Below are 27,990 nucleotides of genomic sequence, written 5' to 3' on the forward strand. Positions count from 1 at the left end.
AAAAAGTCATGATTTGTGAACATCTGTAGAACACAACAGCTCTGTTAAATGATCAGAGTGGATGTGTTACGGGTTAGATGATATGGTGTTGTGGTGTAATAAAGAACTGTTTACCACCTCTTCCCCCCCCCTCCGTCCCTACCCCAATTCTCTCCTCAGGCTAACGTACAAGATGACTCACCTGTACTACAACTGGTCTGGCACTGTCCGTGTGCCAGCTCCGTGCCAGTATGCCCACAAGCTGGCTTCGTTGGTTGGGGAGAATTTGCACAGCGATCCAGATCCAGGCCTGTGTGACAAACTCTTCTTCCTGTAATTCCACACAACAAAAAAGCGGCTGGCCAAAGAGATGAGCTTTATTTGTAATCGTAGTCGTATTACTGATTATACCCTTTTTTCACCCATGCATATCTTACCCGTACATCTCTTCCATTTGAATCTTTTGTGACTGCAGAAATCCATACTCTTTGGTTCTTTCGGTAAAGTCACGTAGGTAGAAAAATAATAGATGTTTGTTTTTTTGTTCACAAATAATTCTATGATTTTGCACGGTCGTTGTTGTTAAATTTACGACTTTAAGTGTGGCATTTTTTGTCTAATTGGCTTTAAAAAGGTGGGGGGGGGGAGTTAAAATAGCAGGTTTATTTTAAACAATGGGCTAATTTAAGAAATGTTTTAAGTTTTTGCCATTTCAAACCCCAAACTGCCACCACCAACCGTCTACCGCTGATTCTTTATTGGCTGACCTGTGATCAGTGTTGTCCTCGACAATGTACATCACCGGCTCGTGTGCCTCGATCCCCCTTCTGGGATCGCGCTATTAGAATCTTAGAAATCTCACTCAGATCTGAAAGAACGCTGGCCAACAAGAGTGGAACAATGTTGACATCCAGAATAAACGCCTCGTTCGAAACCCAAACGTCACACCCCCTCTCAGGGCTTTGATATTCCTCGAAGACACTGGTGTACCATCAACCGCATCAGCACAACACGCAGATGAGCACATCTCTCATGAATTTAAAAACAAAGACAAATCTCAGTGCGAATGGCCATGCAACACAAACTGTGTATACCGTTGTACATTAGTTGGAGCTCCTGCAACAAAGGAATAGTAAAACTACACAAACGCTTTCCAAAAGTTCTAGATTTGAAGTTTTCGTGACTGCAAGGGTCCATACTCTTTGGTTTTTTCGGTAAAGTCACGTAGGCTAAGCTTCCGTCTGAAGATCGAAGCTTGTGTTGCCTCCGAAACATTGTGATTTTTTATTTTTTTACCTATGTGACTTTATCGAACAAACCAAAGAGTATCTTTCCAAAAGCCCTCTCGTGGCGAGCAGACCTCGACATTGGCATTTAGCTCCTCAACATTGCCATCGTATGCAACCCTTTATTAATTCTGACCTTACTCCCTCCCTTTGATGCTTCTAATCCTGCATAATGCATGGGTATAATGACTTTAAACCCCTCGCCAAACCTCCTACGCATTTCACAAGTAGTGCTAATCGCATATCTGCATTTCCCATACATATGCTAAATTCCTCTTGATATGCAAATTATTTTGTCAAGACGCTCTTCGCCCCTCCATCCCAGCATAAATAGTTGCTCCAAGCCTGGAGCGTGCCATTCAGACTGTCTACTTGACGGACCTGTTCTCCACCTGAGGACGGCTGCTTGCGTTGTGGCTGAAACGTCGTGATAATTATTTTATTATGTTTTATTTTTATTATTTTATTACTTCCCTTCTACGTGACTTTACCGAAAGAACCAAGAAGAAAAAACTGACACCTTTTTTACAAGGAGTCATGTTTGCATGAATCCTTGTAAAAAAGGTGTCAGTTTTGTTGCCAGATAGAAGGGTAAACCAATTATCAAATTGTAACCTTGTGCATAAATGTTGTTTGTAATGCAGATTTCAAATAATTATAATTTGCAATGAACAAAAGGTCACTTAAATTTACATTTTTCATATTTGTATACCGAGCCAGCACTGGAATTACACTTTCAAGCCACAGGGTTGGATGGTCTGAAAAGCATTGAAACATTTCATTGTTTGCACTGGGCCCTATGCTCCCTATGCCTAAATCGAGTCGTGCATTTAAAAATAACCTTCATTTTATATAGCGTCATTTATGCTAATAGCATCCCGTAACACATCAAGACGTGAATATTTTAAATTGACGCACATTAAAATTTTATCTTGTTTTTGCTGTATTCATTATCAGTCGTAATCTGGTCTCCTGCTGGATGAAGGCCTCGTGACATTACCATCATCCCTCACGATCCCACAATCGAGGCATCTTCTCTCCTAGGACTGTTATTCCGTCACCCGTTTTGCTGGTCCATTTGTAGCAATGTGTCCTGCTCAAGCTTACTTTTATTTGTTTAAAAATAAATACCGTGTGTCAATACGCATGTCTTATCCATACATGAACACTGTAATGATAATACTTCCAAGCATGCGTGTTGTCATGCTTTGTGCAGTTTTCTGCTTTCGTTGTTTTCAATCCAAAGTCGTGGAAGGTAATATGCACGATTTAAAAACGTTCCTCTGTGTCGTGTTATATTTCCGTTGTAACAGAATCTTCGCTTGTAATGAATAGCAATGATAACCATGTGTAAACGTCCGTTATCGGATTAAACAAAACGCGTTCCTTCGGAGTGGGCAGGTAGGAACTTGGTTGGACGGCGCATTCGTGCACGATAGGCATAACAGACAGACAAATAATCCCTGGTGGGCAGTGTGGAACCTGTTGTTCCTCCCTGTAGAATTTGGTGATGCTGCATTGGCAGTGGTGCACAATGTAAAACTTAGGTTCGTCAATCGTGCTGCAAGTGGTGGCGCACACCGGTAGTACTGCAGCGTGTGTTGCTGGATAACACAAACGTGTGAAAGTCAGACCCCTCCTCAAATATGACGTCACAAAGCTCTGCCCCCCCCAACCATATTTCCATTTTGAAAATAAAACTTGCTTAAAATCGCTTTGAAACTATTGTCATTGTAGTGCGTATTTAATGAGGCGCTGCACTCTGTTGTAGGAGAAAACATTTATTAAAAAGTCTAAGTAGAACGTGTTGTCCATATTTATTTAAAGTTGCGCATTTTGAAGTGACGTCACATTTGTCAACCCCCCCCCTCGTCACACATCGTCACAAATGTCTGACCCCCCTCCTCGGTGCGTGACGTCATTTATGGACGGCCCCTAAGAGTAACACGGCGGCATACCCTCTGGTGTCTCCCGCCACCTGTGTGCGTACAACCTGTCTCGCCAAACCTTTACGTTATATTCGTTAGATGGGGAAATGGTTTCGATTTAAAGCTTTCGTGACTGCAGGGATTCATCTTCTTTACCGAAAGAACCAAGAAGGGGAAATGGTTCTTGCCTAACACGTTTTTATTAAATCTGTATCCTCAAATCTTGCAACTCAATTTTTAGCCACTTTCCAATGTAGTATCTACTGCAAACTTGGTATACTTATGTCATACTAATGACAATACTATATTCTATCATAAAAAATAATATTTTGAAACATTCTTATTTATATGTTATGTTTCGGCTTGGGTCTAGTTGTCCACGCTCAACTGACGTTGGCTGTAATTGCCCACAGTCCCTTACGTTATAGGCAAGCTTCGGGGCCAATTCCTGGAGTCGTGGAGTTCTTCCATTACTAGTATGGTACATTTCATAAAAAGTGTTTTTCTAAAAGTTTTTTTAAATATTACTTTTTCGCTTCACGCGGCTTAGGAACGCATCTACCGCGTTAAACGAGGAATTGCTGTACAAACAAAATGCAACAAGTACCATTGTATCTTAATTTTCGTGAAGCTTTTAGATACGTTCGCAAAAAGATAACATGCATGCTTTGTTTACTTTTAACATGAGCTACTTGAGCATCGGCAAACTTTGTGTAGACTGCATTTTGTTCATATAAAAGGCAAATACAAGTTTATTTGGCATTACTACGGTCGCACGGTTCATTTTATACGGCTAATGGTTGTCACTGGTAATGTGACAATTGCATTCCTTGCCATAGTTTAGGTTCCGTAGGGCACCTATTATTTTTAAAGTCTGCATACATTGGATATCCCGCGGAAGGGATCATTACTGGTTTCGTATAGCATTCTGTTGCAAAGATATATTTGGTTTTTAAGTTTGTGTTCTAATCGGGTGTTCGTATTCACACGAACAGTGCTTATGCTTTGTCATAGTTGCTCTCGTATACACAATCTCACGACTGACACAAACGCCTGCAATCACCATTTTTATTATGCAGATGAAGTGCACGAATGCACAGTACACACCACACTTGCTGACAATCTCAACACTGGTACATTTTCACATTGGAATTTTACAACATGGTATTAACAAAGCCCAAAAAAGTCTTTAAAGCCAAATTTTGTTACATTTTTCTCTCCATTTCATTTTGCCTTGAACACATTTTACAAATGGATCCCTCTTAACCAGCTTGGGTTATTTGACAATGAATATCGACAGCTTTAAACTGCCTATTGAATTATCTGTCAGTTGAATTTGAGCTATTATAAATGAACCCCTTGTATTAATTTTGATAGGTTACAATATATTGGTATCCCTTATATGTAATGTAATTTAGTTTAACATTTTTTTATGTATAGCTTATGAATAATGTGACATCTTAAGAACAATTTTTTTTATTTCAGCTGGATAAAATATACCTGCTACTAGCAACCTCAAAGCTTTAAACATATTTTGCAGTCAGAAATTATTCTCAAATGTGTGTTTTATCAGTTTCTTTTACGGAGTTGTGTCCATTAATAATTTTATCATTAGTACAAACTTTGAAGGAACATTGGCCATTAAATGAAACAATTACTTAGATTGCGAAGTTTTATGCCAACAATGTGAAAGCACACTAGCAATCATTTGCACATGTTCACAATAACAGTTCATCTCTTTGCAATTAAACATTTATTTTTGTATCCACAAGCAAAATCACTATAATGTACAGCACACATTTTCTACACTGCAGCTTGGAGGACGATGGCCATGAACTGAAGTTGCGATTTGTGACTTGTGCCCAGTTGACCTTCACTTTATTATAGCAGCAATTGGGCCTACACTGCATTCATTGCATTGTGAGGTACCCGCATGCTGCACATTCTCTCACTTGATTGATCGACTGGACCGTTCACAAATGCCTGGTTTTTCTTAACTTTCTATAACGCTCGGCATGGAGTCGGGTATGTTCACTGTCACGTTGCATCGTTTTCCTCGGAAGACCGTCATATCTCGTAGTTTCTAAACTTTCTCAGCAACTCTGACGGAGCGTCGGATGACCAGCTGAAGCTGTTACGCCAGTAGGATGTCTCCTGGGAACCTGTGGAAGGATGCACACCACGTCGTGAGAAGACCCTGCAGGCCGCACTCCTCTTAGCCACAATTTAAGTGGAAGGGAATTCGTTTTGAATAAGTGGAGTTTTCTTTTCGAAGAAAATAACTCCCCCCTTATTTGTTTGCAAAATTTTGCAGGCTCGGATCCTCTGAAAAAATGGGTAACTGGATCCAAAAAAATATCCAAACACGAGCCAGGACTGGGACGTGTGCGGCATAAATCGTTTAGTCGAGAAATGAGGGCGCATGGGACTGCAGGCCACCCCAGTTACGGTTCTTACCCGCACTCTTGTAAGGTTTGGATGCTCAGAGCGGTTAGCAACCAAAAAACAAAGAATGGGGGAGGGGAAGCAAAAGGTGAAGAGCAATTGAAGATTAAAAGCATGGGATTGAAAAGTAAAAATTCAGAGTAACAGAAATTTAGACTGATGGATAGTAAACGGTGACACGTGTGAGCTAACAATGCACAATAAGGGAAGAAAACCAAGAAACAATGAAAATTGTGAATAATCCCAATAAAAATGTGGGTACAGTATGAATGAGCAAAAACAGCCCAGTTGTGAAAACCAAGAGAAATGCAGAGAATAACGTGGGAAATGAAATAGGTTACAGTGAGCAAACAGGAATAAGGAGAGTGTAAAATGAAAGAAATGGGAAAATAAATATATTTTATTTCGAATGATGTTAAACGAGAATAGAAACAGGTGGCTTTGTACCGGGTGAGGTGGGGCTCTTGGGTAGCGAGCCGTCGGGAGAGTCACCCTCGCGCGCCGCGTCCTCCTTGCTACGAGCCCCCAGGGCCTCGTCGGCCCCACGGCCACCCGTGGCGTTGGTGCCAGCGTCCTCCAGCATCGGCTCCTTCTTGTTGCGAGTGGCCCAGTGCATGGACTGTGGGTGAGCGGTGGCGCAGCGGTTAGCGTGATGCGCTACGAACCTGGCGACTCGGGTTTGATTCCCGCTCACGGCCAACACCAGTGACGATTATCTGAATTGGTCCTGGGCCTCCCCCTCAAATGAGTACCTGGTGTGGTGTGTAAACATCGCCGCTAGAGAGACAAAGGCAGTAGCGTGTAATACTGGCCACTCACCCACTCGTGTACCGTGCTGGCCTTCATAGGTGCTCACTTGCAGCATTTGCCCCAACAGTCTGTTAAGGCTACACGGGGGATGTTTGTCTTTGGACTGCGTGCACGTGGACGGGGTGAATTAAAGGGAAATGTCAATTGTCGTTTGGGTCCATTGGCAACAGCCACGGCAGAGATGGACAAAACACAGTAAAATTAGTGGAGTACTGTAATTTGAATATTACCATTCACATAACAATTGAATGAAACTATTTAAATTACATGTATGTTAGATACTCCCCATCTCTGCCAACAGGTTTTTTTTAGTGTGTATACATGCTGAGGGTGTACGTTTAGTTGATTAGAATTGTAACTGCAATGTCACATTTCACAATTGGGTGTGGACCTTTTGCTATCGGTTACAACCAGCAGCATAAGGCTGGTTGAAACCAATAGTTATTCGGCACAATGTTTGTATGTTTACACATGCTGGGAACTTATTTAGTATCTGGATCGTAAGGAATTGTGCTGAACAACACATGGAACACATTGGAGAACGAGAACTAAACTTGTTTTTATTTTACCAGGTAAGGCCCACTGAGCAATATAGCTCGTTTTCAGAAGTGACCTGGCCACAAATAACGAAGTGGCTTATACGGAAATGTATAGCAGCCAAATCCTCTAAACGCATGTTTCTGCGATGTGGAGAGAAAAGCCGGAGGACCCGGAGAAAAATCAACACGACCACGGGGAGAGGATTTGAACTCGGAATATACAAGAGTCGGGGTCTGGATTGAACCCACCACCTGTATACCAGGTGAAGTATTTAACATCCTGCCACCCTGGCGCCCATACAGCACAACCGTGGAAACCTATGGATTCTTGCTGCAAGGAATCTGTTAACCCGCCCGTGCCTGGGCCTCACCGTCTGCACGGAGCTGCTCAGCGCGTTCCACTGTTCGAAGGGAATGGCGAGGCCGCTGCGACGCCACTTGTCGTAGCGGCCCCGCGTCTCGCTGTCCGTCAGCACCTCCTTGGCTCGCAGCAGCTTCTTGAAGTGCTCCGCTGCAAGGGGGCACGGCACACGGACGCACAGCCGCACGACGGTTGGCAAAGTCGAGGGTCCTCAAAGCCACCATGCAACATGCCATTTTCACTGGTAGGAACCTCCTGGTTCCACCAGCCCACAGGGGATTATTGTGCCCGTCCGTCCGTCGTGCATTCAAAAATGGGAGGGGTGGGGCTGGGTGGAGAGGGGATGGGGAGGGGCTGGGTGGGGGTTGGGAGGGGTGGGGCTGGGTGGGAAGTGGCTGGTCACCCCGTGGTGCCCTTATAAAACTCAACGTTTAACCTACTCACGCCGGCTTGTGCCCGCCCTCACAGTCGGGCATATTTGCGGAATACACCACGCCGCCGTTGACCCTGGCCATTGACCGAGCAACCCAACGTTCCTACCAGCTCCCTCCGCAGGAGGAATGTGTTAAATCGATCGAGTAAAAAATGCAATCCACTATGTTATTCGATTACTCAGGCACCTTACAAGCCAGGCCCCACATGATGCAGTTCCTGATGACGCCACCAATCCCAGCCCATTACCTTCCATCCAGTGGCACATGTGGGCACAGGTGAGACGTTTATCCAACTATTTCTATATTTTCAGATTCGTCGAGTGATTGAACCAATCGGCAGAATCTAATAAGTGATCAGATCGTCCGGTTATAGTCAATTTCAACACCTTTTACGATGAGCAACTATGGCAACTTGCTGTGACATTGTCATAGTGGGATGGAATTCCATCGAGCCAACAAAATCAAGAGCTGAGAGCTATGATGAAGGGAGTGCATAACCTTTTGTAGTCGTGTGACCTATGTGATCGGGAGCTTCCATTCAAGATGCCCATTTTGATGGCTCCAGTGATCAGATTTGTGGGTAACTAAATGTTTTACAACAGGAAATGGTGCCGCAACAATGTACAGTGACTTTTGCTGGCAACGGTTGTCATAAAATGTCCCTGGTTGTAGTGATGGTGATATTAGCGAACATCTATTAAGGCTGGCACAGCATGTGGGGGGGGGGGGGGGGGGAGGTGAGGCCAGTGCCATGCACGCTTCGCCATTTTATATTCCGAGTATGGATGTTGAATACAATGTTCGAGGAACTCGTTTTTGGGCTGAGTAGACCTATAGAAAGACCCAGCCAGCTTCAACAGTTGCTACTGGTGTGCCTGATTAATACTCAAACCCACATTACCAACATTTCCTCGAAAACCATGACCCAGACATTTTGTATTGAAACCTATTTGGACGATGTTGGTGCTTTTGTGAGATAGCTCTCCGTACTAATTTCAGTTACTGTTTTTCCCCAGTTAAAAGAGACGACTAATGTCAATTACCTCTCGGCTTATTAGATGTGGAACATTGATATTCTAAGTGTGCTGCTTGATAATTCCAATATCTTGCCCTGCTACAGTGGACATAATGGGAGTAAAACAACGTAACATTGTCCCACCTAATGCAGCCAAGAATGCAATGCGACCTCAACAGCCCAATGCAATATCAATGACTCTTCGGTTTTTTCGGTAAAGTCACGTAGGTAAAAATAAAAGTAAATAAAAATTATAATAAAATAATAGAAATAATATTATAAATAATATAAATAATAATATAATAGAAAAATTATTTTATATAAATATATATATTTTTTAAGAGTATGAATCCTTGCAGTCACGAAAGCTTCAAATCTAGAATATCAATGGCCATTCACCTGCCAAACTCTTCAGAGGGTTTTTGAAATTCAAATGCCCTTCATGGTTCATATCGGAAAGTTAGACATGCAAGATTTCAGTACATTTCCTAGCCAGTGCAATGCCGAAGAGCATTTGCTTACACACGTGTAGAGATTAGCAACCCACCGATAGGATAATGCAGTTACCTCGCGTTTTTCATTCCATTTCGCATATGCAAGTGCACTGCAAAGTTTACCGAAGAGAGGATGATTCACTGCCAGCACGAGGCACTTTTATTCCCACGCGGTGACATTTAATCTGCTTTCAAACAGACCTGATATCGGGATTTAAATATTGCCTTTGTGTGCTGTTGGGTGGGTGAAAATGATAATCATTTCAAAAGCATAGCCATCACCATATGGCTTCACAGCACTGTACATGTGGTGACGCATAATGACATACATGACACTCGCCACTTAGCATGTATTGACTGCCTTTGGTTTATCTCCTATTGATGTATGTATATTGAACTTCTTTTGCACCCTACGTAGCCAACCGTGATATTCGGAGGTGCCGAAGCATTTGCCGTAGCATGCACTATGCTTACCACACATGTTGAATGCTGGATACTTGTTGATTTGGGGTTATTAACAACAATGTTATGACTGTTACTGGAATTCTTACAAAAAGGTGAATCAGTGCAGCTCAATTCAATGTTTTACTGTTACACGGAAAATTCCGTTTAGCCAGTTACCAGCTAGCTTGCAAAGAAGATCCGTGGTGCACAAAACAACAACAAAATATGGTGCATAAAAATACAATTAGTCTCAAATTAGCTCTTACCTTGGTCATGCATATCTCAGTATTACATATAACGTAACATTATGATAGTGTGTGTTAAAAATTAACAATGTGTAGCTAATTTTAGACAATTTGTAAAAAAAAGAAAATATGCATCTTCCAACCACTATGCTGAATATATTCTAGAATTTGTGCAAATATACAAATTGTAAATGCTGTAGCAGTGGAACTGGTACTGGTAGGAACCTCCTGGTTACACCAGCCCACAGGGGATTATTGTGTCCGTCGTGCAGGGAGGGGCGGGTGAGGAGGGAGGGGCTGGGTGGGGAGGGGATGGTGGGGAGCGGCTGGGTGGGGAGGGTGGGGAGAGGCTGGGCTGGGTGGGGAGGGGCTGGGTGGGGGGGGTGGGAGGGGTGGGGCTGGGTGGGGTGGGGCTGGATGGGGAGGGGCTGGTCACCCCGTGGTGCCCTTATAAAACTCAACGTTGAACCTACTCACGCCGGCTTGTGCCCGCCCTCACAGTCGGCCATATTTGCGGAATCCACCACGCTGCCGTTGACCTTGGCCATTGACCGAGCAACCCAACGTTCCTACCAGCTCCCTCCGCAGGAATGTGTAACACAATGCACTATGAACTCTGTGTTATCTTGCTGTAGTTTGGGACTGTTGTTGTTTTGCTGTTTTTGCCCAAGCTTGTATTTATTGTTGAAAAATCTGCAGGAATTGGTATAATTTAGCAATTTGTACTTCTGATTAATTTTTATTTATTCGTGACTTGCTTACCTTTCCTATACTTTGCACTCCTATCGGCTTTTTGTATTTTTGTTGTGAATTTCTGACCCCACCCCGACTGGGCATCGGTGAAAAACAGCTTCATATCTCATCGGATTCCTCCAGTCTGAATAAAGATTATGAATCTCAGAATCATATTCTGCAAACGGAGTTCAACACCTGGCAACAGCTGACATCGGTATCGAGTGGCATCAGGAGCATTGGTGGCGGGTTGCATTGGTGGCGAGTGGCATTGATTGTGAGTGACATTGGTTGTGCGTGGCATCGGTTGTGAGTGACATCGGTTGCAAATGACATCGGTGGCAAGTGGCATTGATTGTGAGTGACATCGGTGGTGAGTGACATCTGAACTAGTGCAGGGTGTCCCTCTCCCTTTCCTCACTGACCGACGTGGCGATGTTAGGCCAAGCAACCAACATGACATGGGGGGGAGCGGGGCCTTTATCCAGCAAGTGGATTGACAGAGCTTAGTAACAACTTGACGTCTATTGTGTTTGTGTTACATGTATGTATGCAGTACATCCATCTCTGTATATGTATTAAACTGGTAGAATCATATTCTTAGGGTTTTTTTTGGGTAAAGTCAACTATAGTGCTGTGACGGTTCCACCTGAATACGGAGGCTTGTGTTGCCTCCGAAACGTCGTGATTTTTATTTTATTTTTATTTTACTTTTATTAATTTTAATTTTTTACCTACGTGACTTTTACCAAAATAAAAACCTAAATAAAAAAACCTAAGAATATGAATCCTTGCAGTCACGAAAGCTTCAAATCTAGAATGGTATAATCATATATTGTATGCAATCTGTGCTGCTGTAACTTTTTTTCCAGCCCATCCATGTGAATGCATAGCTAATGCAATCTGCAGATGTGCCTCTCTATCAGTCACATTCAACGTTTTTGTAATAATTTGTTTAAATGCTCTTCAAATATAGCCCTGTGTAGCTATTCGGCATGGATCCAAGTTATAAAATCACACGCAATAATATCCTTTGTCCATCCACCTACGCAGAGGCTGGCCACACGATGTAATCTTCTGTTATTCGCATTGCCTGCACCAAGCAATAGATTCCTCCAGAAGATTCATTCCAGCTACATGAGCCCATCGATAGGCAAAGCTGAGGTGACGATTGCAAATGCATATGTGAAGATCACGTTACTGAACGATGTTTAAAAAATATATTTTTAACATGGCAATACACATTTCAGGAATTCACAATACTGTACGTAATACTAGTTTGCAGCTGTTAATCCACCGCTGGATGAACCTCCCTGGGCTGCGTCGGTCTTGTGGGTTGTTTGGCCATACTTCACCACACTGGTCAGTGGAGATTGGTACGGCGAGGGTGGCAGGAGGCAGTACTGGCTCGGGTATAATTCGCCATTGAATCGAGCTGTGGATGAGGAATGAAGCTCAGGATGTCGTGTTCATGGCTCAGTGTGTAGAGCATTGCGTCACTGCTCCACTGACAATGATTTGAATCGTCAGAATGCACGGCGAATGTCCACAACTTCAGTATGACACATGTTTGTTATGCCGAGTGCGATGTTTGTTTTTTGCAGTCTTGAATGATTTGGGGTCTTGCAGAATAGAAGCTGATTGTCCAAATCGGTTTAATTGTGATTGTGCTCTTTCTAACGACACAGTAATAATGTTTACATGGCTAAATTATTTGACATGTGAAAATTACTCGGTCTAAATTTAAAAAATTCGCACGAAACAATGCATAGCTAACAATTAATCTGATGGAGAGTCTAAACCTTTCTCAGATGCAATTTGGGTGAATCAGTTTCATGAGGCCTACTGATTAAAAAGATGCAATACAGTACGTAAACATTTCATATGTTTTGTTTCCACACCATCATTGCGGTGACTTGGTTTAAACGGCAGAAAAAAAATTCTGCGTTTCTACACCAGTCTGTAATAAGTCTTTGCAGTCTCAATAGGCCTTCACCTGATGTCGAAAACTGTTTTATTCATTGTTAACTGTTATTCTAGATTTTAAAATGCCTGTATCGTGTTATGTGTTTGTAATATGTCACTTGGCACTCTGGAGACCCTTGCAAATGAGATGTTCCATCTCAAGGGATTATCCAGGTAAAATATGTGAGTTGTATAGCCAATTTAATTCCTGTTGAGTGCACACTGTAAACCGAGACTTCAATGGTAATGGACCAGATCCACGTTCACCAGCCAGGATGACGAGCGGTCTCCCGTGACACTTGCAAACCTAGCTTGTGCATGACGATGATTCATCACCGTGTGGCGTATGCCTGCGTTGTCTCTGCTTGCGGCAGACCTGTATGTGGGACTAGGGGGTGGTGGTGGGGGGGTTGCATGAGTCACTGACGAAGAGCATAAATGATGAAAAGGTTACAGAGACGTATCTGCTGCATTCCCCGCCGGCTTTTGCAGGCCATAGACCTTTTCATTCTGTGGCTGCTCTTTCCCCACTCAGAACAAAACAGAAGGGTTGTGTCAAACATTATGGATTGAGTGTGCTCAGCAGATTTGTTGAACAGTTCATGTATTACCTTTCTTTATGTATATTTAAAAGTACTAATACAAATGTGGCTGTTGTACCAGAGCACCATAACACGTAATTGTTTTATATGTAAGTAAAAATTTTTACAACCACTCTTCAGCCAAATAAGTGATTTTTCCCTCTCTCCAAATTTTCACGAAACAATGGATCTCAAAAGTCACGTAGAAGGGAAGTAATAAAATAATAAAAATAAAACATAATAGAACAATTCTCACGACGTTTCGGCTACAACGCAAGCAGCCGTCTTCAGGTGAAGAATGAGACACTACCAAACTAGGAGCTTATATATAAGCTGCATTGGGGGTTGAAGAGCGCCTTAACAAAAAGAATGTGCATGTGAAGAGGGATTTAGCATATTCATGGAAAATGCGTAGGCGTTGGGCGGGGGGGTGTCAAAGTCATATTATGCCCATGCATTATGCAGGATCAGCAGCAACCAAGGGGGGTGCAGGGATTAGCAGTAACAAAGGAAAGGAATGTTAATGATATGTAGCTGCAGTTACTCAACAACCACGTAGAAAACTAAAGTATAAACTACATAAAAAACTAAAGTATAAACTGCATCGCACCATCAGTATACTTACTATACTCTATAATAAGCTGAGTTACTAACAGCAAGTAATACATTACAATTTTACCTCGTAAAAATTCTATAATATGCTTCCATCTAAACCTTATTCTCTTACATCACACGAGCATATACCGTACTATATACTGCCATAGATAAACCCAACATTAAATTATATACTGTATTGCTGTAAACCAACCTATATCTTATATAGGTTGGTCACGTAGAATTGTAATGTATTACTTGCTGTTAGTAACTCAGCTTATTATAGAGTATAGTAAGTATACTGATGGTGCGATGCAGTTTATACTTTAGTTTTTTATGTAGTTTATACTTTAGTTTTCTACGTGGTTGTTGAGTAACTGCAGCTACATATCATTAACATTCCTTTCCTTTGTTACTGCTAATCCCTGCACCCCCCTTGGTTGCTGCTGATCCTGCATAATGCATGGGCATAATATGACTTTGACACCCCCCCGCCCAACGCCTACGCATTTTCATGAATATGCTAAATCCCTCTTCACATGCACATTCTTTTTGTTAAGGCGCTCTTCAACCCCCAATGCAGCTTATATATAAGCTCCTAGTTTGGTAGTGTCTCATTCTTCACCTGAAGACGGCTGCTTGCGTTGTAGCCGAAACGTCGTGAGAATTGTTCTATTATGTTTTATTTTTATTATTTTATTACTTCCCTTCTACGTGACTTTACCGAAAGAAACAAGAAGATGAATCCCTGCAGTCACGAAAGCTTTAAATCGAAATGGATCTCAAAGCTGTGTGGATTAAGTGAAACTACCAATTTTTAAATGCAGATTGGGTTATGAGCATCAACCTGTTGTCTCACCGAGTGGCACAGGCTCATTACACTGATGCGCGAATTAAAGCCCTCTAAGCCACGCAGCTAGCTCTGCATTGTGGGATTATTGAGATAGCGAGTGGGTGGAAAACTAAGCTTAAAATGTCAAATCCCAATGTACTTTGCCCGATAGGAATATTGGCCATTCATAAAAAATAAAACCTGTCAGTGGGATCGCTGTGGAAGCGGAAATGATATGTGCTGAGTGACAGACATATTTTGGTTCGTGGTGTCCATGGTTACATTGTAACCCAAAATAACAAGGTATCAGGAACTTAGTCACCGATGTCAAAATGAATGCGGTGCTGTCGTGACGACAAAAACAAGTGACTATATTTAACGGGCTTTTACAAGCTTTTAAAATAAATCTGGCAAATGTATGCTCCAAATGTGATCTAGTGTTAAGAGATGTATACAGTAGTGTTAAGCTTATTTTTCTAACACATAAACTTATAGTTAAGTTAAGTCGTTGAAAATGTATTTCTAAGAAATTTGAAAAATCAGAAAACACTCAAATTAGAAAGTCATGACAAAGAGTTATGCAGAATCAACATAATAAGACATCTATTACATAACAGCGACAAGATATGAAGTACGGTCTTTGTGTCGTGGCCTGCTCATTTGTTTTCCTGGTAGAATGTATTTAGAAGACAGTGATTAAATAAAACAATATAATCGTGGCAAGGATACAGAATGTGTCAGAGGAATAATGACTGTAATTAAATACAATAGTAGTCTTGAAGGACATGGATAATAAAGCTGCTTAAATTGCATTCTAGATTTGAAGTTTTCGTGACTGCAGGGATCCATACTCTTTGGTTTTTTCCGGTAAAGTCACGTAGGTGAAAACAAAATAAAAATGAAAACAACTAAATAGCTCGCTTTATACGCTACAGTAATTTTGCTGGAGCAGTCACACCTGATGACGGAGGCTTGTGTTGCTCATTTTTTATTTTGTTCTCACCTACGTGACTTTACCGAAATATCAAAGAGTATGTGCTTAAATTGCAGTTGGAAAATCAAGACCAATCGAGGTGCAGCCTACACACAGCGATTGTCTTGTCAAAAGCTTCGTATAAGACGTGATGCACGTTGTATTGTGGTGCACTGGCACGTGACTTCAAAATGTATTCAGTTGCAGAGATTGTGCTGTTTCCGAGTGTGCTTCAATCAATGATTAGATGTGTCATGATGACCTTAAATATATATTCAAACGCGCAAGAACCTACTCAAATTAAATGTATTTGCGCATGCAGTGATTCATGGATTACAGTACACAGTATTTACAGGTTAATGACATAATTCAAATCGTTGATAAGCATTAAACGGGCGTTGGCGGGTCATGTTGCTCAAAGCGAGTTTGTCTGGTGGTCTTGAATAATGTTGGAGTAGGGATGAAATCAGCTCGAGTGCAGGTGCTAGGATCACGAGAGATGGTGACAGCTTTCGGAGGCCTTCATCCAGCAGTGGATTGGACATGGCTGATGATGACGATGTGAAATGATTACTAGTATAAAGTGTTAACAGTACTGGATACGGTACAAGCATTGCAAACATCCATGGAGTTTTAAGTATTAAGACACAAACATGAAACTAAGTTCTCGGTGAGAGTATTTGCATGCGTCAATAGCTGCAGTATAACACCCTCTTGAAGGCAGGGACACACTCTGCTACAAATGCCATAGCAGTGACTCATGCTAGCAATAAACCTGTAGATATAACATTTTATAAATAAATAACAAATCTAACCAGAGATTGGGTTTAGGTTCGCAAGTGTGAAATTGTATACACCCCCTGTTTCCAATGAGCCATGTTTCTCTGTTATTGAATAGAGCGGCCTATATCACCAACTGTTAATAAGTGGCTACTCAATAGAAGTCCACAATTTCTACTGGAAAATTGCCGCGTTTAAAATTGACGACCTTCATTCAGAGAAAGTGTGCCTTTTAAATTGAACAATATTGATTCGGTTGAAACGTTCACAGCTGCAGTCCGTTTCTTTTTTTTTGAGAAACACTCGAAATATGTCTGGAAACTGATTGAGACTCAAATGAAATGATTTTGATTCTACACACAGTTGACAGAGAATGGTAAAAGCGAAGGAAGTGTGGTGTCACTATATACTTTGTTGTGTCTGACTAAAGTACAGGAGCAGATTGAATTGAATAATTCGCTCATTATTGACATTAGCAGTGGCAATTTGAGTCAAACTTAATCAGGTGGAGCATTCTTATCCAGAGCGCTTTAAAAAGTCTGCCATTTACAAATTATCCCTTTCCTGGAAAAATAATTATCTTTCATTTTGTCTGAAATACGTAGATAAATATTTGTTATTATGTACATAACATGTGTACGTTATATCACGTCTTTAGTTTCGGAATGAGATATCGAGTTACAAGAATTGTACTGCATTTGATATTTCACGATATTAGACTTTGTCAGAAAATGAAAAATACCCATTATAGAAATGCTTCCGTAAAAAAATGTGCAAACAGCAATGTCAAAAATCCTTTCATGTGGATTTTCATGTTCACCGCATCCTTGAATTATCAATTTCACGCTATCATTTCTCTAAAATATTCAATGTTAGAAGTCGAAATCCAAACACTTTTGAACCCAGAGTCCCATTTAAGTCACAAAGTGCTGTCAGATGCTACAATCTCTGAATGAATAGTTGTGACGTCACTCAGGACGAAAACTCAAGTCAGACGGCCCAGTCAGACAGGCATTTACGCAAAAGCCACACCAGGTTTGAATGCCACCCCCTGAGAGTGTACCAGAGACATATATATATCTTGCGTCAGTTCAGGATATGAAAACAATACCAAATATCAGATAGCATCGCCCACCAAAATTCCAGCTTCACTACTCTCCGAGCCGCCCAACATAAGCTTCCATGTGTTCTGCATCACTGAGAATTTAGGCATTTGCCAAATTGATGTTTTGCTGCCTGTAATTAGTTAAGATTATATTCACTGAATGTATACAGTATAAGTTATGGGGAGTCAAAATATTTTGAGAATGAGATCTTAATCCTAGAATGTTACAGTCGACTTATTTTGAAGCTTATTTTTTTATCAAACTCAATTAATTACAGTGAGTCCAACATGCGCATGACCGCTGTTTACAATAGGAGTTGTATAATAATAATATTACACATTCAGCATTTCTGTATTTACTCTTGAGTATTTATTATTTTAGGTTTACATATATACTAAATCGCATGCTGCCATGGTGTGTGCATGGTTAGCATCCTGGAATTCACAATCCAGAAGTTGCTGGTTTGATTTGACATCGCGATTCCTGTACGGACAGATTATTATAAATGTGAAATGCAATGGTAGTGCTTCCTGTGCTCTGCTGCCAGTTTACCAATATTATTTTGATTGCCCTATAATGGGCCAACAAGACAGAGTGGACACCGGTAAGAAGATTAGATACTCTTTCATTCTAGCATTAGGATAAAAACGGCTTTTGTAATTTCACCCCGATTTTAACCCGTTAATGCTCTCAGCGTCGTGTCAAGAGACAAAGTTATGCAAACAGATCTCTCGCAGAGCAGCGCAATCCTTTGTGTTAGAGAAGCGGATATCATAGTAGATGGAAACACTTACCCACTCGCACTGCATATGAAAGTAATAGTCATCACGTGACACTCAAACTGATATTTGATTCTCAGAGCTGGAATTTGGCCAAATTAATTGCAAAAGCAAACTATAACGAAATACTTTTTTTTTCGTGCAGTCAATAGTGGATGGGCTTGGACAATCAAGGAACAGGCAGATGCCTGGATCTAAACCAAGAATATCAGTGGTGCCAGCTCAACGCTCTGACCTCTGAGTCACCATTCTAGTAATAAGCATAATGTTCAGTTCTTAACTGTAAGCATATAAGTAAATGCCCAAAAATTGTCATTAAAATTACAAATAATGTTGTCTGCACACTGTTACATTAGTCTCTGTAGAGAGCACAGATAGATTAGCCACCTGTGCTGTCGACTGCCTCCCCCTGTTCCAGTCCATGCTCAAGACCTTGCTCTTCTCCTCTGGATGTGACTGGCTGCCTCTTTCTCACTAAACAATGAATACGTCCATGTCTTGAGACGCAGACACACGTAGATGCAGCATTAAAAATCACACTTTTAATGCTGTGCAAATCCCTGTTCCGTTCATGCATTAATGCTCTCACCAAGGCAATGCGCGTTACCTGCAGAGGCGTCGCTGGGGTGTTTGTCTGGGTGGCACTTAAGGGCTTGGCACTTGAACTCTGCCGAAATCTGCTCCGTCTGTATGCACACACCACCCAGCGCCGAGCACAAACAGCGTGGCTAATTCGCATCTGATCAGTGGGGCGCTGCACGGGAGTTCATAATACACAACCATTTTCGGGCATTTGTCCATCCATGCCATGTGAGTAATGGGGGTTGTTTGACCTTACTTCATACGCTTGTCAGTGTGGGTTCATGAGGGCGCAGTGACTGGGTGGGTTATCACTCACCACTGGTATCAGCTGTGGTCAGAAGTCAAATCGGGACACCGAGTTAATAGGCAGCAGTGTCATATTTGGTCACAGTCAACGACAAGGGCAGTACACTGAGCATTGGTCCTACCCCTCCACTCCAAGGCTATGCAGGGTCAATAAATATTTGCTGACCTCTGGACATGTATTGTTATTGTAAATATTTTTTGTTTCAAAGGGGTGGGCGTTAGTAATATGTATTTACATATGGGTCACTTTGAATTATTTCAGATTGGGACTGAAGAGTCGAGGACAAGCTATGGACAATGTAACCTCATACCAGGGCTGGCGTAAACCTCAGATGCTCTGTGGAAATACACGGTTAACATAACAAGGCCACATGGCAGAGCTGCAGTCGTTGCAAATGTATGACGAGCGGTCAAAATTATTTCAGAATGAGTCACTGAAAAATGTTATATAGTGAATGTGCTTTTGTTTTAATAGGGCATAAGCATTTTCTTGCCGGTCATTATATTAAGAAATTAAGTCTGAGGAGAATCTGTAAATTGTTTTTACAAACTTGTCCTCAATCGTTTTTGTAGACCACCCATTTCCTTATTGTACTAGACATTAAATACTGTACATATACAATATTGGTCAATAGCTCTTCATAAAGTCGGTGCATACTCTTTGGTTCTTTCGGTAAAGTCACGTAGGTAGAAATAAAATAAAATAAATCACGACGTTTCGAACGCAACACAGACGGGTGCTTGTGTTGCGTTCGAAACGTCGTGATTTATTTTATTTTATTTCTACCTACGTGACTTTACCGAAAGAACCAAAGAGTATGGATTCCTGTAGTTATGAAAACTTCAAATCAAGATTAAAGTTGGTGCATTATAATAATTCCCGCTCCCCCAACCCTTCACAGCGATTCGATATAATTTTGCGATTTAGGATCACAAGTTGGATCTATTTTTTGTTATTTGTATGGTTTTTTTATTTATATCTCATTCGTACAAATTTGTTGCCTCTTAATTTCCTTAATGTAACATTAGCCTAGATACTTTTCATATCCTTGGTTCTTTCGGTAAAGTCAAGTAGAAGGGAAATAATAAAATAATAATAAAAATGTGTTATATTTCTATTACTTTATTATTTCCCTTCTACGTGACTTTACCGAAAGAACCAATAATATGAATCCCTGCAGTCACGAAAGCTTTAAATCAAAACTTTTCACATCATTTCCATATTACAAATAATGATTTTTCACATCCGCAGTACGATTGCATGCACAGTATTGTGAGTGTGAGAATAGATTGCCATCAAGGAACTTATGCATCATTACTTGCATACTAAATAAAGGTTCCATCATCCACAAGACTCAGTGGCCACAGGTTTTTTAGGGCACACATAACGCTTATATTTGTAACGGTAGAAATAACAACTGTCGTGACAATGGGATCAGTTGACCTGAGTGGCCTCTCTGGGTAAAGTGGCTGAATCAAAGCCAGAAAAGAATCTAGTGAACAAGACACTATCCCTCACTCCCCATGTCCCACCAGAACAACCGACCAAGTTGTTTTGAGGCTCTGAAATTGAGAATAATGGACTTAATTTGTCTAGTTAGCGATAATGAATGCAGCAGTGTTGTGTAGTGTTTTTGTGTTGTGCAGGCAGACGTTCCAAACAAAAAGGCCTGTTTGAAATTTCATTAAGCCAGTGTTTATACGTCGCTTGAAAACTGCAGTCATTGGGAAACTTAACAAGGCCATTCAAAATGCCTAATGAAGTTACATAACACTTCAGAAGGTCAATGCCAATGTATACAGACTGACATTCATCATCACTGTCGTGTTTTGAAAACCATCTAACAAAAAACAAATTGCAATACTTCCATTTTGTCCTGCAGTGCCAGTACGTCACTACGCTCGTTTCCACAACGTTAAGCCCACAGACTAAAGCAGCGTGCTTCCGGGCAGCAATATATTACGTGCTGCAATTAACTTACAATAGAAAGAGTAAAAAAAACCAGCAAACAGTGCTGGTCAAAGATGGAAAACACACTTGTGACGCAAATGCTGGTACCAGAGCACCAGCATAAATGAATCACTTAAGGCAAACACACACACAGGCAGGAGCTGCTGCGTTAAATGCCCTATCCCTAACCTTTACCCTGCTTGATGCGGTAATTGATTTTGCATCATTCAGTGAGCTGCAACATGAGTTTTACATCCACCTGCAACTGTTGTGCCCAGTTTAACTCGGCAGTCCTTCTCTTCGTAATTTGATAAAATCATAAATTACCATTCTGCTCTATACACAAAAGAGATTACTGATGGCACTAATACACTTCTAGCTCACGTTCTGTAGAGAATTAAAAATTTGACGTTGTGAGTGTGAGTTAACGCTCTTACGGCGGGTAAATACTGTAATATAGACACGACACATTGAGGACTAATGCTCTAAACCGCGCTCTGCTTGTGTCGGTGCTTTGCAGTCTGGTAAATGACGAGACCTTTGCAAATTGTCTGCTTGTTGTAAAACATAGAGGTTCGTTCATTTCATGCCTTGCAAACTAGATCTAAGAAATCACGGCTGAATGGAGACATTATTCATATTTCTTATTTGGTCTTTGTAGGCGATTTTGAAATTTAAGATTTCCGCCATGAAACTGGCAGACGGCCCATTGAAAAGTAAGACGTCATATCACAGGGTCTTTCGAATCGACGACTGAACCCCTCTGATTTGCTGTGACAAAGGGGCATGCGATTATCCGTGGCAGCGAAGGGATGGAATGCATCCGACAGGATGTCGAGCAAGGAGATGGAGTGATGGCATCGGCTCAGCTGGGTGGATTGTTACGTCACAGGACCAGGGTACGTACATAGTGAAACCTTGGAGAGGCCTTCACCCAACGTTAGGTTGACCATGACTGATGATATGTACATATTTCGCCATTTATCCGAGTGTCAAAGTGCAAATAAACATGGATAGGATCAGTTTGTAACCGCTTTAGGGTCCCTCTGGCTCTAATCCACGTGAAGCCTCGGACAATAGAAATACAGTCATTGCCTTGCAGATGTTTTAAGGGCGCGGATAAGAGGCAGGTTGGATAATAACTACGAGCTTTTTTGCCCGTCCGAGGAAGGGTGTATATTGCAGTAAGTCTGAAATATTCAATAGAAAAATTGTTCAGCTCATGATTATTAATTAGGGGGGTTGCCCCATCTGAAGTGACGTCACCCGCCAATGGTTATTGTGGAGGGGTGCAGCATGTGGAGTGACGTCACCCGCTAATGGTTATTGGGGAGGGGTGCGGCATGTGGAGTGACGTCACCCCCTCATGGTTATTGTGGAGGGGTGCGCCATGTGGAGTGACGTCACCCCCTCATGGTTATTGTGGAGGGGTGCAGCGTGTGGAGTGACGTCACCCGTTAATGGTTATTGGGGAGGGGTGCGGCATGTGGAGTGACGTCACCCCCTCATGGTTATTGTGGAGGGGTGCGCCATGTGGAGTGACGTCACCCCCTCATGGTTATTGTGGAGGGGTGCGCCATGTGGAGTGACGGCAACCGCCAATGGTTATTGGGGAGGGGTGCAGCATGTGGAGTGACGTCACCCCCTCATGGTTATTGGGGAGGGGTGCGGCATGTGGAGTGACGTCACCCCCTCATGGTTATTGTGGAGGGGTGCGCCATGTGGAGTGACGTCAACCGCCAATGGTTATTGGGGAGGGGTGCGGCATGTGGAGTGACGTCGCCCCCTCATGGTTATTGTGGAGGGGTGCAGCTTGTGGAGTGACGTCACCCTCATGGTTATTGGAGAGGGGTGCAGCATGTGGAGTGACGTCACCCGCTAATGGTTATTGTGGAGGGGTGCAGCATGTGGAGTGACGTCACCCGCTCATGGTTATTGGGGAGGGGTGCAGCATGTGGAGTGACGTCACTCCCTCATGGTTATTGGGGAGGGGTGCAGCATGTGGAGTGACGTCACCCGCTAATGGTTATTGGGGAGGGGTGCAGCATGTGGAGTGACGTCACTCCCTCATGGTTATTGGGGAGGGGTGCAGCATGTGGAGTGACGTCACCCGCTAATGGTTATTGGGGAGGGGTGCGGCATGTGGAGTGACGTCACACGCTCATGATAGAGCGCATAAAAAGGCTGATGAAAGCAGAGTGGCTGAAACGACGGCTTTAACTTTTAGTTTGGAGCTTGCAAGCAAAGGTCCTTTTACAACATCCCGTGGCGGTTTGTATGAATAACTAAAAATTATTAATGACAGGTCTTTGTCAATACAATGCTGTTTGATACATTCCCATGTTGGTTAGCAGGCTTGTTTGACCCATACTTGACCAAGCTAGTCCTTGTGGGTTGGTGAAGGATGTTGCCCAGGACTGGGGTAGATATCACTCGCCACTGATATCAGCAGTGGATGGGAATCAAACCAACAGCAAAGAGCCTCCATTATCCACAGCTTGTTGTGCAATAAGCACTTTGGCTAGCATATAATTTCATTATTTTATTTAAAGTCATAATGCGCTTGGAGGACAAAATGATAAACGAGACATTATTTACCCATGTCGAAAACAAGCAAAAAATATATATCTTATTTTACTTTGGTCATCACTGATAATTGCATGGATTAATCTCATTGGGGACACGACAACAAACTTAGTCTTGTGATTGCATGGGACTTTAACTGCTAAGTGCTTAGGTCTACAGGTGGTAGAGCAGTGCACTGGCAAGGTGATATGAGTCTGACCCATGTCCGGTTAACTTAGTCACTGATGTTAGCTGTGAGCTTAACCACTGCACTACAACTCCCCGCCTACGATACCCTATAACACACAAGCACTCCAATTCATTTCCGGTTCCTACACGGCTCATGATTCCTGCACATCCTTCCATATTAAGGGTGGACTCCTAAAATAATGGGCATCAATAGCATTGCTTCAAGTCGAGATGGAATATGTGCTCTGTGTGCAGAAGGAGGCATTACCACTGCACACAAGTGTTGATGAGGATATTAGAAACACATCACTGGTCTTGTTACAAATCAACTTTGTTTTTTTTGCTTATTGTGCCCAGCTTTATGAATGTATCAGGTGGTTAAGTCCCCTCACATGGTTCTCCCCAGGATGGCTTTATTTCGGAAAATGCTCCCCACCTTTAGGCAGAGAAAGTGTCCATATTCTTAGGTTTTTCGGTAAAGTCACGTAGGTAAAAAATCTAAATTAATAAAGGTAAAATAAAAATCACGACTGTTTCGGAGGCAACACAAGCTTCCGTCTTCAGGTGGAACCGTCACAGCACGCTTGCTGTAATCAAGTAAATGAGAGATTCCAAGGGATACTACCCTGTATATATACTGGTTGAGGGGGGAGAGAAAGTGTCCATGCATTACGTACGTACACCGCATAACGCAGAGAGCCGCGTGTGCTACACTCCAATTTAGCTGATTACCTCATGGTTTCTTTTATTATGCTTTGCCAATGTTTGTCCACGTCATTGGGCATAGAGGAATGAATTGCAAACCAAATCCACCCGCACACACACGGCAAAGAGGAGCACAATAAACATTTTCTATATCTAATTCGTTCGACCTGTCCCATGTCTTTTTTTTTACATCAAGTTATGCCCATTTTGCTTCAATTCTTCTTTTTGTAAGCCTTAAGATTAAGCACATCCAGGCTATTTAGGTGTTCCAACTCGAATGTATGCTAATCCTGCATGTCACAGCATTCTCAAAATAGCATGGGGGAATTAAAGACGATGCTATGTGTGTCAAGTTAAGAACAAGTATATCCGAAACATTGTGATGCGTGCAAAACACCTTCTGACCTCAGTCATGAGTTCTACAACTGGGTCAATGGCCGCTTAACAGGAGGGGCGTTCGACACAGTGGCTAAGACGCCAACGAACGATGTTGTGATGTTTGCATGTGACAGAGATTGGGTTGTTCCTCACCTTTAAATAACAATTTACACCCCTTTGTCAATCAGCTGCTGGCTGATGGGGTTCCTCACTGCACCTCTCGGTTATAGGGGGGGGGGTTTGGGAGGATGAAACGGAGGTCACCGGGTTCATAATGCAGTGCACGAACCGCTGCTGATTCATGGTACATGCCCATCTTGTAGTTAGATTTAGATATTTGGCTAAGGAACTTCTACAAAAAAAATGTATTCTTTATGAATGACTTCGGGCCTGATTCACGTAACTATTTTGGCCACCATTTCACTACTTTTTAGTGGAATGACAAACCGATTTCACGCCACATTGAAGTGTTTCACTTTGCACTTCACTTCCGACCAATTCTGTACAAACAAGGAACCGTTCCGTCACTGCACGTGGCACGATTGCGGAATGGTCCAAACAGTGAGCTGGGTTAGGGGCAGAGCCAACACTTGAAAAATTGCGTAAATCATGAGCTGGGCACGTGGCTTGACAGGGCTTTCCATTTTGTCTGTATGGAAACTTTAGAGCAGGTATTTACTTCTCTTAAACTTTCGATCCCATTTCAAAACCATATACAAGCATACAACAATTCCCCGTGTAGCCTAATAAGTTCCTGGCTTAAGTCATGTGTTGGTGAAGGCAGGTGGAGGGAAGATGGCAGGTAGCACTGCGCTCCTAGCCTGGCGATCTGAGCTTGATTCCTGACCATGGAAAAAGTCAGTCAAGTGGAAGATGATATCTGAAACAGTTCTGGAACCCCACATGCACAAACTCCAACTGAGCAGTGTGGTGAAGTATGGTTAAACAACCCCCAGGACTTGCACGAGGAGAAGAGGTCTTAATTCAGCAGTGGATTGTCAAAAGCACTGTAAATTATTGCAATTTATTATAGTAAACAAGATTTCATTGTAAGCAGCTTGAATTAGCAATCTAGTTGCTTCTATTACCCAGGTGTGTTGTTTTAGCAGCCTTTCTTCCTTTGATCCTGAGCATTAAAATAACTTACCCATTGTCAATCCACCGACCAGAGCCTTATTGGTTCGCCTGGTTAAGCTCGCCTACTGATAAAGCGTGTTTATAATACATTAGGTATTCGCACCATTCTTATAGCACAATGCTATCACATAGGCACTATATTTCACAGAAAGAAATAATTTGGCAATACGGGGTCAATGTTTTTATGTTGTTATACCCAATCAGGTAATTGGGTAATTTGCGGAACATTTTCAAATTTGGCCCTCAACGACAGCATGCTGGCCTACCTATTACTCAAACAAACTACACGGTCTTTAATTTGCACTGTGAAACAAGACAATTCTGCAAAAACAAAAAAAAAACTCATCAGCCAATCAGTAGCCGAGGAAGTGCCGACAGCGCGTATTTTTTTATTCATACATCCGCAGTATTAACCAGGGTGGCCGCTGGGTGCAAACTGCGAACATCTTCAACAAGCGGCAAATGCACTGCCCCTCGACCATGTCAGCACGCGCTCGGGATTCACATCGGCACTTCCTCGGCTACTGATTGTCTGATGAGTTTTTTGGTTTTTGCAGAATTGGCTTCCACCTATTCCAGGCAGAATTTTTTTCTGCTACGAACTTCGTGGCAAGATAGAAAAAGCGATCCAAAAGACTGCAAGAGAAACATGGCAAGTATTGTGGATATGATCAAGCAAAAATGGTTGTGCTGGTGGATCGGCTACCGAGACATGGATTGTTATGGTCTTCAAAAGTTGGGCGACCAAGCGGAAATTCTTAGGGCAGACGGTGGGATTCTGTTCGGGCAGATATTGGAGGTCCGTGTATCTATCCACCTCAGTTCCATTTCTGGGCACGGCTAACATCAACGTTGTTGTGAGTATTACGAATTATTGTGGTTCATTTAACCATATTGGTATTCCTGATCTACATATGGAGGTTGGATAATATTGGCGTCTGTTATAATTCGATCATATTTTTTCTTTGTTAGAATGTAAAGGATGTAGTAGCTTTTTGTATTTTTGGATTGTCATGTATTGTAAAAAACATGTCCAATGATAAATTACAGTCGAAGATCCACTAGACATTGAAAAAAAATCCCAAACTCATCACTGCTTTTGATTGACAGTATCACCTACGTTTTCTTGCTATTTTGTTATTTGGAAATGTATGAATGTAATGTGTTTTTCATCAGTGACCACTCCCATAAAGTTCGCACACCCCTTGTGGTACGGGTTAATCTCTTTTATTTTTGTCCGTCTGGTCAGTTTCCCACCTAAATGCACATGATCCATCTCTCTCCATCATTTAAAGCATATCGCCGATCATATGTCATCTTATCTAAACCCTTAGCAGAGCAAATGAGGGCTAGCTGCACGAAACAGCATCGAGCATGAGCCACAGGTTGCGCAGACACACTGAGTGTGGTGGTGGGGTGGGCAGAGTTTAGGGGTGGTGGTGAGAGATTAAGGACTGTCATGCACGGTGCAATTGCAGAGATGCACTCACCGAAGAAAGCTCGTCGCAACCCAGAAGGCTGTAGTAGTCTTCCCCAACGTCCTCGGCACCACTTAGGATGGCGTCCAGGGAAGCGTTGTCCATGATTTTTTTTATTCCCTGCCACACCAAGGAGCCAAGAGCAGCGACGCGAATGGATGCGAGGCGGTTGTGGCACCACAGTTTATGTGCTGCGTGCGGGATAATTGGGGGGAGAGAGAGAGACAGACAAGGAGTCTCTTCTCCGGTTGGGAGGAGCGACATTCACCCGCAAAACACAGAGTGGGTGGGAACGTGGAAATCCGTGACCCATTGGCCAAGGGCCAGGATGGCTTTCTCCGCCTACCCATTCGGTGATGTCACATGCACACAGTAAG

At 42.3% G+C, this 27,990-nt stretch overlaps 2 protein-coding genes across 6 annotated transcripts in view; one reads left to right on the forward strand and one right to left on the reverse strand.

Moving 5' to 3' along the window:
- Nucleotides 1–3,952, forward strand: part of PIWIL2 (piwi like RNA-mediated gene silencing 2) — a 28,754-nt gene extending 24,802 nt beyond the window's left edge. For all 5 annotated transcript variants that reach the window (XM_061565220.1, XM_061565219.1, XM_061565224.1 and 2 more), the window contains exon 26: nucleotides 160–3,952. In XM_061565220.1, coding sequence (XP_061421204.1) covers nucleotides 160–316 — 157 coding nt within the window. In that variant the 3' untranslated portion in view covers nucleotides 317–3,952. The remainder of the gene's footprint in view (nucleotides 1–159) is intronic.
- A 295-nt stretch (nucleotides 3,953–4,247) lies between these two features.
- DNAJC12 (DnaJ heat shock protein family (Hsp40) member C12) lies at nucleotides 4,248–27,835 on the reverse strand. Its single transcript, XM_061565226.1, has 5 exons — nucleotides 27,626–27,835; nucleotides 18,930–19,008; nucleotides 7,359–7,498; nucleotides 6,086–6,257; nucleotides 4,248–5,355 (listed from the first exon to the last, which is right to left on the reverse strand). Exons 1-5 carry the CDS (start codon nucleotides 27,716–27,718, stop codon nucleotides 5,261–5,263), a joined length of 579 nt encoding a protein of 192 aa, XP_061421210.1. The 5' UTR covers nucleotides 27,719–27,835; the 3' UTR covers nucleotides 4,248–5,260.
- Nucleotides 27,836–27,990: the final 155 nt, after the last annotated feature.

Source organism: Lethenteron reissneri, chromosome 34 (genome assembly GCF_015708825.2).
Source record: "Lethenteron reissneri isolate LAM-NWPU_2019-01 chromosome 34, ASM1570882v1, whole genome shotgun sequence".
Taxonomy (NCBI): Eukaryota; Metazoa; Chordata; class Hyperoartia; order Petromyzontiformes; family Petromyzontidae; genus Lethenteron; species Lethenteron reissneri.